This window comes from Nannospalax galili, unplaced genomic scaffold, assembly GCF_000622305.1.
Source record: "Nannospalax galili isolate Female #2095 unplaced genomic scaffold, S.galili_v1.0 scaffold507, whole genome shotgun sequence".
NCBI classification, from domain to species: Eukaryota; Metazoa; Chordata; class Mammalia; order Rodentia; family Spalacidae; genus Nannospalax; species Nannospalax galili.
The window spans coordinates 379,062-391,563 of NW_008356261.1; the positions used below are offsets into that span (position 1 = coordinate 379,062).

General features: G+C 46.9%; 1 protein-coding gene across 1 annotated transcript; it reads right to left on the minus strand.

The window, feature by feature from the left end:
- Window positions 1-288: 288 nt before the first annotated feature.
- On the minus strand, window positions 289-4,564 carry LOC103751067 (interferon-induced transmembrane protein 2-like). The gene is made up of 2 exons (XM_008854371.3): window positions 3,088-4,564; window positions 289-2,576 (listed from the first exon to the last, which is right to left on the minus strand). Exons 1-2 carry the CDS (start codon window positions 3,244-3,246, stop codon window positions 2,433-2,435), a joined length of 303 nt encoding a protein of 100 aa, XP_008852593.1. The 5' UTR covers window positions 3,247-4,564; the 3' UTR covers window positions 289-2,432.
- Between the last annotated feature and the right edge of the window lie 7,938 nt (window positions 4,565-12,502).

Genomic DNA, 12,502 nt, shown 5'->3' on the forward strand with positions numbered 1-12,502 from the left:
GCTGTATGTCCAGCCCTATGCATGTGTTCCTCGTCAGGGTCTTCATTCTGCCTCAGAGTGGGCTGGAAAAAGACTCCTTCCTGTTTAACTTGTTCCCTCACATGTGGCACACCCTAGAGAAGCACCCTTTTGAATTTCCATCTTCCTCATCTGATCCCAAGGGCAACCTCTGCTGCCCCTGGGGTCATCAGAAAGACAGTGATTGACAAGCACTTCTGGAAGACCAAGGGTCAGGGCCAGCCTTGTGCTCCATCCAGGATGGTTCACTTCTGTTCCTCGACACACAGTTGCTAGACACTCTGATCTGCCAGGTAGCCTGCCTCTGCTCATAGTGAGCAGTTTTGGCCCACTGTCCATCAGTAGAGATGGAATCAAAAGGCCGTATCCTCTGGTTTAGTGTCCACGCTTCTCAGACCCACAGCACCCTCTATTGGCACTGATCTCCTACCTGACTTACAATGGTGGGTCTCAACAAGGAGCCAGAGCCCATCAGTCCTGTGGTACCACACAGGTGAAGGAAATGGGTGGGGCCAGTGCATGGCACCCAGCAGACTCGGGGGGGGGGGGCGGGGGTTGGCTGCTCTGCTCTCTTCTCAGGAGAGAGACACTGCTTTGTTTACTCTCTGACTTTGGGTAGAGAGTGGGGAGCACCTCAAAGAGTTCCCATCCAGCCCTGGACTCTACTGATGGCCCTGCCCTACAGGCCACCAACACAATGGGGAGTTATACCAGCTTCCATTGTTTCAAGCCCAGTTACACATTTAGGGAGTAGAAAGTGAACACTGGGAGTCTCCATGGCTGAGCAGCCCCACTGTGGGTTCACTCATGGGCTGTGGTAAACCCTACTGATGATACCTGATTTCATATGTTCCCCTGCGGACAAGAAGTCAGGATGGTGTGTCTGGAGATCATGGCCTGGTTCCTGTGCCCAGCAGTACCTGACATTTTTGAAGTTTCTGTGCCCAGCAGTGCCGACATGGGAGGTTCCTGTGTTCCCAGAAGAATTTACCAAGCAATGTTCACATGCACCATTGGGAAGGACTGGAGTGAGGCACATCCCTGGCCATAGGGCAACTCTGTCCCTTGTCCTGAAGCCTCTACCTTCATTAGGTCATGGACCTGGGTCTGAGGCTGAGCACTCTGAAGACCATGAATTCTAGACTGCCTCACTGGATCCTGCTCCAAAACCCTTGCTCCTGGTCTGGTCCTCCATTTCTCCCTGAGACTCAGTCTGGCTGGGCCAGTGTTCTTCAGTATGGTAACAGCTCTCCCACTGGGATCCTCTGTCTTCACTGCCTTTAGAGGCCCCTGTCTAAGACATGCCCGGGTCCCAGGGCAGTGAAGAGAGTGATACTGGACCTGCCTGAAACTTGGCGAAGAGGGCGGTTGGCATGCTGCCTGCTCAAACAAGATGGGATCCTGGACTTCACATACTTCCTCCCAGAAAACAGGACTGGAACCTATGTACTAACACGGGGAGACAGGACCACCCCGGGGATTCCAGAAGACTTGCAAACTTGGGGTGCACCAAGTAAGGTGGAAACGCGGGCATTAAGGCCGTTCTGGAAGAGGAGGCCTGTACGAGTATTCAGTACAGACTGAAGGTGGAGGGCGCCAAGGCCCTTCAAAACCGTGTTTCCTACGTCGGGATCCAAGGACCCGCTCTGGTCACGGGGCCTCCGCCACCAGGAGGTGGCGCCAGGTGGCAAAGACTTCGGTGCTCACCGCCGGCTGCCCAGGCCACAAGGAAAGTGGTGCGGCCCAACCCCAGACCTGAAAAAACTCCTGCGGGAAGCAGGCGGTTGGGGTCGCCCGGCTCTCACCCGCAGCATTCAGAGGCCAAGCCGGAGGCCACCACAGAACCCAGGACGCAGCCTTCTGGGTCTAGGTTTCTTCCCCTGAAAGGCAGGGCCCTTGGTCTGATCCGCTATCCCAGGACTCCCTGGGCCATGGTTCTGAACTCTTCCTGGATGCCCTGGAGACATGGAGCCAAGGGTGGACCATGCTCAGCCACCACCTGCTTGTACCTGCTAAATAAAGAAGAGCCCCGTCCAGGGGGCTAGTCAGTTGCTGTCTGTAGCAAGAGGCCATAAACCTGTCTAGCTGAGGACTCCCTACACCCCATCTCTTAGGAGAATGCCCAGAGGAACTCTGAATGAGCTCAGTACAGGATCAGTCAAGGGGACACAGTCACAGCACAACTGCCACCACACACAATTTATTGAATCCACTGTGAATAGATGTGTGAGGGTAACATTTACATGAGGCATGGGATAATGGGTCAGGCCATCAGCCCAGGATGAGGGGTAGCTGTGAAGGGTGGAACATATGCAGGCTTTCCTCAGAAAACTGTGTGCGCCTTCGCTGAGAATTGACCCCATTGACTGTGCATTCTAAGAACACACATTTCCATGGAGTCCCACCCACAGTGTCTAAATGAGTTCCAAGATCCGTAGAACGATGATTATGATGAAGGCAATCATGGAGAGGATGGTGGCTCCAAGGTTCAGGGTCTTGGAGGTGGAAGCAAATGTCTGGGCTCCCATCACATCGCCCACCATCTTCCTGTCCCTAGACTGGAGGAGACCAGATGGTCAGTGGCCCTGGAACAAGTCAGCTGAGAGCCAGATATCCTGACTCAGTTCCCCCACTGTCCTTCCTGCCCACTGCAGCCTCCTCCCTCAGATCAGCTACCCTCTTTCCCTTTCCATAGTCACACTATCCACAGATCTCAGCACTGGAGGCACACTCAACAGTGGGATGTTGTTCCCCATGAGTCCCCTGGACACTCTCCATGCAGCCTGGCACCCTAGTTTTCAGGGTGAAGGGACATTCATGAGCAAGAAGGAGAATTCCTTTAGGTTGGGGGTAGAGACAGTCTGACCCCAGGATGCCAATGCAGCCTCACCCTATACCTACCAGGAAGAGTCTCTAAGACACACACATATCCCACATATAGTCTACACACACAAATACACAGTGTCACACATGTACAAAGCTGCACATGTCCCCAGTGCCATCTGAGCAAGTGGAGCCTTAGTCTCACACCTTCTTGGACCATGACTCCCACACCTCTACCACACTCACCTTCACAGAGTAGGCATAGGCAATGAAACCCAGGCAGCAGAAGTTCATGAACACTGTGTTAAACGTGGACCAGGTGATATAGTCGGGCAGGACAGCTTCGTTATGGATATGAACCACCGTGGACATCACAGGAGCTGAGCTGGGCTCCTCCTTCACCATGTTTTGTGCTTAGGGGAAGCTCTTGTTTCCAGGAAGGAGGTATGGAGAGGGGTGTTCCGAGTGCTGACTTATAACCACTTGTGAGGTCCGGATGCTGGGGGATGGGCTACCTGGATCTGATGCCCTCTCAGTGGCCTCTTCATAGTTCTTCTTTCTCAAAAATTTCTGCTTCCGATTGTTTGTAAAACACTGAATTATCTGGGCAGTGGGATGTGGAAACAAATTACCAAGTGGTAATTGCACTACAATAGAGTTCCAGACTAGGGAGGATCAGGGAAGCCTCCTGTCCAGGAACCTAAGTCAGGACATGGCCCAGGCCTTCCACCTTCCTGCATAGAAAGGGTAATGGAGCTTTCCCAAGCCTGGGAGTCTGCCCAACACAGGCCATAGCTGCAGATCCTCATTGCCCCAGCCAGGCCCTCCACAGCCCTCCACGATCCCACCCCCAGAGCACCCAAAGCCAATCGTCACTGTGGGAGCCTCCTCTACCAAAATCCATGCCCCTTTCCTGGCTGATCTGCTGCAGGTGGGGGTTGGGGAAAACTGCAGCTGCCATTCCTATAGCCACAGACTCAATGGTCATTATGGGGCCTTCCAGCCCAGGACCTAGACTCTGCTCACTGGCTGAAAAGGGGCCGGGATGGGAGACTGGACTATTCATTCCAGGAATAAAAAAATGGGTCTGGGTCCCAAGAGAATGACCCATACAATCCAAAGTGTTTGGACAAGGCAAAAGTTTTCCTTCTGCAGAAGGCTGTGCAGCCATGCCAAATCAAACAGGCAAGGAGACCCAGCAGGAGTCCCTCTGGGTTTTTATCACTAAAGTAAAAGGATCCTGTGCTTCATTCTGAATGGTCAGAGCTCGGCCTCACATTCTAACATGATTGACTGATTTAAAGCAATACAGGGTAAGCAGAATGCAATTTTCAACACCAAGGGCAACCTTAAGCACATATTTTGATTTCAGGAAGTGCTGGCCCTGGAGGGATTTTAATTCCTGCCAAACATCTTCAAAACAATTTTTCAATGAAGTTTTGTCTTATTTAACTCTTTGATAGAAAAGACAGTATGTTTCTTTTAAATTTTCCCCTCTTTTACAATGCATTTTTGCTCTTTCTAATTGAATTAGCATTGCCTGATTTTCCTATTCTGTGGTATTTGTCAGTAGCATATCATGGTATTAAGAATTTGGGCAGTTATTGCTGTTTCAATTAGTCATTGAACTAAATCTCATATACACTTGTATAACATTAGACTGAATCTATGATTCCAGGACCCTAACAAGGGGAGTCAGGACTGAGGTTAACCCTTTTCACTCTCCAAGCCATTTTTCTATAAGATTAGATAAAAGATATTTTATTCCTGAATTTTTGGCTAACTCATTAGACAAAGTAGTTAATCCCTGAAAAGCCACTGTAATTGTTCCATCAGGATTTGTGTTATGGGGAACAAAAGTGCAAGACCCTCCACCAAGCATAACACAAATACCTCCCTTTTCTGCTAGCATCATATCAAATGTCATCCTGGTCTCCCAAGCCATTCAGCTGGTGGTCGTGTCAAACTGGCTAGATGCTCCTATAAGGGCATCCCTGGTATGACTGATAAATCTTTGTTGATTATTCTAGATTATTGTTTACTATTGATCACCAGAATGTAGTCTATTTGAATCCTGTAGCTGTTTGATTTCTAGACTTAAAGTCATTTAGAACTCTCCCAGGGGACTCCTATAGAGTTAACATGGACATCAAAGGACCCAGGTAATGACCCCTTAGCTATGGGATTAGCTTCCCTCAGAGGAGGAGACTGGAAGGCCAGAGTAATATAGCCAACTAATCTAGCATATGGGTTCCATATAAGTCATGAGGGGTTTTATTTCTTGTTCTCTGTTTAAGACAGCCTCTTCTCCCTACATTTGTAGTATTTTTTCCCTCTCTGGAATCTTCTTTCTGTTCTTCCAACCCTCAGTGTTTTGTAAGTTTCTTACTATGTCTGGCCAGTTGTTAGTTACAAAGTGTAAATTTGGATTCCTTGTTCCAAGGGCTCTTCTATGTCTAATCCCAAGTGTTTCTTCATCTGATCCTTCTGCCTCTCTAGAAACCCTACTTCTTTTCCTTTTGTACATTAAAGGCTTAATTTGTATTCTAGGCCTGGGCTATGGCTTTTCTAATCCTTCTTATGATCAAGTTTAGAAGATTCCAATGTGGCCCGGATGGGTCTCTTTATCATTATCCAAGGATGGCTGTTGATTGGGGATTTTTTTACCTGTTGCTTTTACATCCTGTCTGAGGGGATGTTTTCTTTCCCAAGCAACTATGGTGACCCTTATCACCCCCTGTCCTCACCATAGAAAAAATACTCAATATTGACATTAACTCAAGCCAGACATAGAGTTTGGGACCCAAGGAATTGATCCAATTGGTCAGTCACCCCATATGAATCTGCCAGAGGCCTCTGTTCCTCTTTTAAATTTCAAACCTTTTAAATTTGTTCAAAGAACAAATCATATGTTTGCCACCCAAGGGAACTTTACTAAGTGGGATTTATTGAGAAGGGGAGATTTCAGATATCCTGACATTGCTCAGGGATTTTCTTTTTAGTCTTTTGAGACAGGGTCTCCCTGTAGCCCCAGCTGTCCTGGAACTTACTATGTAGACCAGGCTGGCCTTGAACTCACAGAGATCTGCCTGCCTCTGCCTCCCGAGAGCTGCGATTAAAAGCATGTGCCACCACGCCCAACAGGGATTTTATTTTCTGTCAAGTGGCTTCTTTACAATATTTTTAATGAAGTTTTGTCTTATTTAACCCTTTGATAAAAAACGCAGTACATTTCTTTACATTTCTCATACGGACACATGGCAGCACCCTTGGAGCACAGAATCAGCTTATTTATGCAATCCACCCCCGCCCCCATCACTCATCATTTTATTAAAAGGCTTGAAGTTTAAGGACAAAGATGAAGGGGTCCAGACTACGACAACACCCAGTAAGGCTGGGGGAGGTGCAGTTCCTCCGTTGGTCAAGACTTTCCTGAAATTGCAGTCTTTTCCTCTTACCTCAGTAACCTCTACTGGAAGATGGAGAAATCAGTTCAAAGAGAGATAAGTTACCTTTGGCAAAGCAGTTCCTGTGACCACTTACAAGTGGCAAATGTGCTTTCAAGCTTCCTGTGAATAACAGAAGCTAAGATCCTAGGTGTGGTCCCCACCTCTGGCCCCTAATCCTGGGCCTTCTCCTCATACTGCAGATGCTGGGCTACCTGCCCGCCTCTCAGAAGCCTCAGGACCAGAAGTTCCCAGCAGGGCAAGGCCTCTAGAGACCTTTGTCTCCTGTCCTGTCAGACTAGATTTCTAGGCCACTCACTGCTACTTTCCTGGCTCTTCTCTGAGGTGTATTTTGTGACCTTTGAATGTACACAAACCAAGTACCTGAATCACGAATCACACACTTAAAGATGGGGTGTTCTAGTTTCCTCTCTGTTCCTATGACAGATACCTTGAGAAAAAGCAACTTAGGGGGAAAGGGTTTGTTTGGCTTATAATTCCAAGTTGTAGTCAATCATTTGAGGGAAGTCAAGGCAGAAACTCAAGCAGCTAGGCACACGGCATCCAGAGTCAAGAGCAGAGAGAGAAGACATGTGCCCTTGCTTTCCTATCCTCAGCTGACTTTTTATTCTTCATGCTGTTCAGGCCTCCTGCCTAGGGAATAGTGCCACCTACAATGGGCTGGGTCTTCCTCCATCGATTAACAAACAAAATAAGCCCCATAGACATGGCCGTAGGGCAACCTGATCTAGATAATTCCTCACTAAGACCCTCTTCCCAGATGATTCTAGTTTGTTTCAAGTTGACTGTCAAAACTTACCAGCACATTTGGTGAGAAAAAAATAATTTTTAAATACAATGTATATATTTCACCATCAATAATATATATATATATATACCACATATTTCAGATTTATCATCTTAAATAAGCTAGGTTATGAAAACGAATCTTGGGCCAGCAAGATGGCTCAGCAAGTAAAGGCACTTGCTGCCAAGCCTAACAACCTGAGTTCCCTAGGCCCTCCATAATGAAAGGAGAGAGGACTGACTCCCACAAGGTGTACTACCCACATTGAGGCTGTGTCTATTCATAGGAAAATTTTGCCCACAAGCCTTGGTCCCTTCCCCACACATGCCTGTGACACAAGAACGGGTCCCTGTACAGTGGGCAGAAGGGTCATACACTGCCCAGCAGCTTATAGCCAGGATCTAGCTCAGTTATGAAACTAGATGACGTTCTGGCTGCACAGGAAATACAACTGATATTTCTGAAAGCCATCTCTTCCTCTGTTTTTAAATCTAGGCTTTGGAATTCCATGAGTGGGCATTTTAAGGAGTAAGAAGGCTCTGTATGGTCTGTTTCTTCCTCTCTCTCTCTCTCTCTCTCTCTCTCTCTCTCTCTCTCACTGTCATTGCCATTGTCATTGAACTAAGGGCATCTATACATTTCTGCTAAGCATAAGTACTACCACTAAGGTACACTGCAGCCCCCCATGGGGTCTCTTACAGGCGGAACTAGAATAGAGAATTCTACCCTGTGGTGCCAATTACACTGTGACTTGTCAGTGACACTCACCAGTGTCCCTGCTTTCTTCCTGGAATCCTTTCTTCTCTTTGACAATGTAGCTTGGCACAAGTGGACATGCACATGAGCCATGAGGCTTCTGGATAAAAGTGCTGGTTTATTCCTGTTCATGGCAGCACATGCTGGTGAGTGGGCTCCCTCATATGATCACTGCCCAAGGGAATACTGCAGACCCCACTCTGCTATAGGCCTGAATGGTGGAAGGAGCTGCACCCTCAACTTAGCTGGAAGAGAGCCCTGCACTTCACCCCTGGGGATACTTGGAAGGCAGAGTAAGAACCTAACCAATTTATAGCCCAGGGTTAGAGGTCAGATAGCAAATGTATGCAGTGTCCACTCCTTGCAGCCAGCCACACACTTTGACAACACAAGTTGAGGAAAGATCCAAATAGGGGGAAAGCAGGAATGAAGAGAAACTAAGACAGTCCCTTACATCTTAAGCAATGAAAGATAAAACCACAGACTCTGGAGCAATAAATTGTGTGGTTGGGAGGTTCTGATTGTAGCATGGCTGCTACAGCCACTGTGCCACTATGTGGGACAGAGAGGCTCCAGAAAGAGATGAGGGGCACCTTCATCCTCTGAAGCCTGAAGAGCAGAAGGAAGACTCAAGGGACTGGGGTACCTGAGGCACTGATGCAAAGGGAGGTAACACAGGTGAGGGATCTGAGGCACACATTGTGTGACTGTTGCCATGTGACCCTGACTGAAATGAAACAGGGTTTTTAAAAGCTGGTGACATGTATGAGTCAGTTGCGGTCTTCTAAAATAGCAACTGGAACTCAAATTACAATAGCTAGAAACATCAAAGAGCCCTGGCCTGTCTCTGGCTGGTTTCTGTTGCTATAATACAAGCTCTGAGACTGGATAAGTTATAATGAAGAACTGAGGTCCATTTGACCTTGTGATTCTGGAGACTGTAAGACCCAAGTTGAACAGCTTCCCAGCAACAATCTCTTCATGAAGATAGATCCCTCACTACAAGAGTGTCTCTTCAAGGCCCAGCACCTCTTGGCACCATCCCACTGAGGACCAAGCCACAAATGAGCTCTGGCAGGTACCAGCCACCTCCAAGCCACTATATGTCTCTAAATCTCCACTGACCAGAAAGAGCTAAAAATTCCAGGCAGCTCTTACAGCTCCAAAGTGGGCCCTGGGGACAGGGAGAGGGAGCATGGCACCCCACCACATCTGAGTCTTGTCCAGAAACATGCTGTGCTAGGATCAGGACCTGATGGCAGCCACCCCACACCTTCAGAATCACCACAGGACCGGTCTTTACCCTCAAATAAGTCTATTGCAGTGTGACTCCTCATCTGAACATGTGTAGGGAGCAAAGGATTTGTAGTTAAAGTCTTCCCACTTGAGAAGGAGCATGTTCAAACTTTCACACCATACCCTGGAAAAAGAAGGGGTCTGGAGGAACCCTTCAGATGGGGTGTATTTGTATCTTTGTACAAAGTCAGAATTTACTAACTAATGGTAAATTCATGAGCTATGTCAGTTTCATTGTTTGCAATTTGAGAAGTGGTCTCAATTTCTTTTCATTTTTTTTGTTTGTTTTTGAGACACACTGCATAACCTTGGCTGGCCTGGAACTCACTGTGCAGACCCAGCCTGATTTCTCTTGATAGCTGGCTGTTGGCAAACAGGCTCTTTTGTTCCAGTATTTATTACAAATATTAACTCTCATGTCACACATTATACTTTTAGAAAATGGATACAAAGGGTTAAAGAGGTTTCAGCAGAGTTCAAGGACTTCCAGAGTCTTGCCAGAAACAGAAGCAGGAAACTGATGGGCATGTAAAGATCCCTGCAGGTAGTGGGGGTCTCATAGTAAGCCCTATTGGGGTTCTTCTGGAGACACCACTGTCAAGTCAAGCTGCAAGATCACAGATTTGAGCTGAGCCTCAGGGTCAAGTCAAGCTACAGAGGTAAGATGTGGAACCAAGTCGAGACAGATGAATAGGGGATGAACAGATGACTAATCGAGCAGGTCACATCAACAATGGGCACCAAACTGAAGTCCCTAGGTAGCTGGAAGTTCTCTGTCAGTTTCTTGATGTGCACACTGAGTGATGACACAAGATGACAAGTTGGCTGACCTCCTCTTTGGGGTCCAGATGCGAGTACTGCATCCTTTCCTCAGTCTGATGTATTTAATAAGTCTTCAGGCCCAGTTTCCCTGATGAGATTTTAATATACCCACGTGCTCATATGGTCCCAATTTGCTTCGATAAGATTATAAAGTGACACCATTTTTACTTTTAGAAATAAGTTGTCAGAGCAGGAGAGAGGGCTCAGAGGTTAAGAGCACTGGCTGCTCTTGCAGAAGACCCAGGTTCAATTCCCAGTACCCACTTGGCCACTAACAACTGTCTGTAATTCCAGTTCCAGGGGATCTAACACCCTCTCCTGACCACCACAGGCATTGTATGATATGGGTTCACTTACATATATGCAGGCATTAACACTCATACACATAATAAATAAAATATGTTTAAAATTTTTTTAAAGAAATAAGTTGTCAGTCTCATGGGTGGTGCGGTACAGGTGGTGGTGCCTACCTACACAACAATCCTGTCTACATTTTCACTCAAAATGGAGCCAAATGCCACTTTGTGAAATGGAGTCACCCAGGGCAAAGTACAGCCTGAAAGCTACTGTTTATACAATATGGAGTGACTTACAGCAGGGCACAGCCAGGTATCAACAGGGAACAAAATTCATGCAGCAGACAGTATACCAAGTGCTTCTCCACCAGCTGTCTGATGTGCTTCTCACTAGAGACCAGGGCTCTCCTCCAGCCCATGGCAGAGTTGCATCTTCCCACCCCAGAGTCCAGGTGAGTCCTAAGTACACTTCACCAAGGGCCTTCCTTTGCTACTTTGATGGGTCCCCATGTGACTGAGGAACAGAGACTCCCACTGGCCTTTACTTACAGTATAGCAAGAATTATTAAGTGCGTTAAGGGTTTTTTGCAGTGGCATTTATTCCTGCCATGCATGGGTCTTCAGAACCAGTTTTACCCAGGCTGGCCTCAAATTTACAGCAACAGCCACAAAGGGTTAAAGAGGTGGCGGCGGTGGCAGCAGCAGAGTTCAAGAAATTCCAAAGAATTCTGAGAGACAGAATTGGGAACCTGATAGATACCCTGGGGGAGGTCTCTGGAGACCTGACTGTAGAATCGGGCTACTGGGACACAGATTTAAGGCAAGCCTCAGAGTTGAGTAAAGCTGCAGAGTCGAAGTGTGGTAGAGGCTACAGAGGTGAAGGGCAGGGCCAGGTCTGCACAGACAAGTAAGAACAGACAGCAATTCAAGTAGGGCACGTCAACAGTGGGGACCAATCCCAGCTGAAGCCTATGGAACAAGTGAGAGTTCTCTGCTTGCCAGTCCTTTGATGCATACACTGGCTGCTCAGATGACCCGGCACCCAAATCCCAGGATTGCTGGTGCGTTCCACCATACCCAGTCTCCCTCAGGATTTTGGTTTCTTCTTACCTCATGTACTCAGATCTGCATTGCTGGGTGGGTATATTTTTAACCTCTTCTTGTTATGAAATTTCATCCATTTACAATCAAGTATATAAAAGTAGAAACTGTCTCCCAAACCCAAGCATAACATGTTATCTATATTCCAGAGATGCCTACCTGCTCCATACCAGCAACTGCCTCTCATCCCAGGAGGACTGATACTCTCTGGACCTCTAAGATGAGCACATTCTTATTTTCATCCACTTTAACCCCTAAGTGTCAGTTAAGCCGAATCAGTTTATGTTAAACCTGAACAAGATGCTTCAGGGTTTCTGGCCCCAAACTCCCAGGAGGCCATAATTTTCATGGAGGCTTCATTCATAAGCAGGACTGATTTCATAATCCCTATTAGTGACAATATCCCTGAAGACGATATAAAACTGAAAGTTCTAATCTCATAACACAGGGCCCTTGTCCTACAACCAGTCCCCATCTCTAGGGGCCTCCAGCAAACCACGTATTGGCCTGCATAAGCTAAGGTGTGATTGGAAGATATTCCCTCTCTTTTATCTTGTTTTTCTTTAAGACAAGGTCTCACTCTGTTGCCTAGACTGGCCTCAAACTTGTGGCAACTCTCCTACCTCAGCCTCCCAAGTGCTGGGATTACAGGAATGTGCTACCATGTCTGTCTCTGACCTAGAACTTACTATGTAGACAAAGTTGGCCTCAAACTCATAGAGATCTGCCTGCCTCTGCCTCCTGAGTACTGAAGCTAAATGTTTGTACCACCATGCCTGGCTGAATCTTGTCATTTATTTATTTATTTATCTATTTATCTATTTATTTATTTTATTTTTGGTCTTTTAATTCACGTTTGTTGTAGTAATTCTTCAGCAAGGACTTACTTGTGTAACAGTTTTCATATTAATCATTTTCCTAGTCTTTTGTTTTTGTTTTCTACCATACGGTATTATGTGTGTTTAAAGATAAACTTGGATGTACTACAATTTTAGTTGATGTAAGCCAATGTCTATTCAGGATTGGGCAGCACCAGTTGGGTAACAAGTGGTTCGGGGCTGCCCCAGAAGGCATGAGGGGATTTTACAAGGCATGAGAATGAGGCCAAAGAAAGCACATAGCTGGCTAAATTGGAG

Bases quoted from the DNA above. Each gene is read 5' to 3' on its own strand.
- LOC103751067 (XM_008854371.3), bottom strand. From the start codon at position 3,246: ATGGTGAAGGAGGAGCCCAGCTCAGCTCCTGTGATGTCCACGGTGGTT. The intron at 2,577-3,087 runs GTGAGTGTGGTA...GGTCTCCTCCAG, and splicing joins CCTATGCCTACTCTGTGAAG to TCTAGGGACAGGAAGATGGT.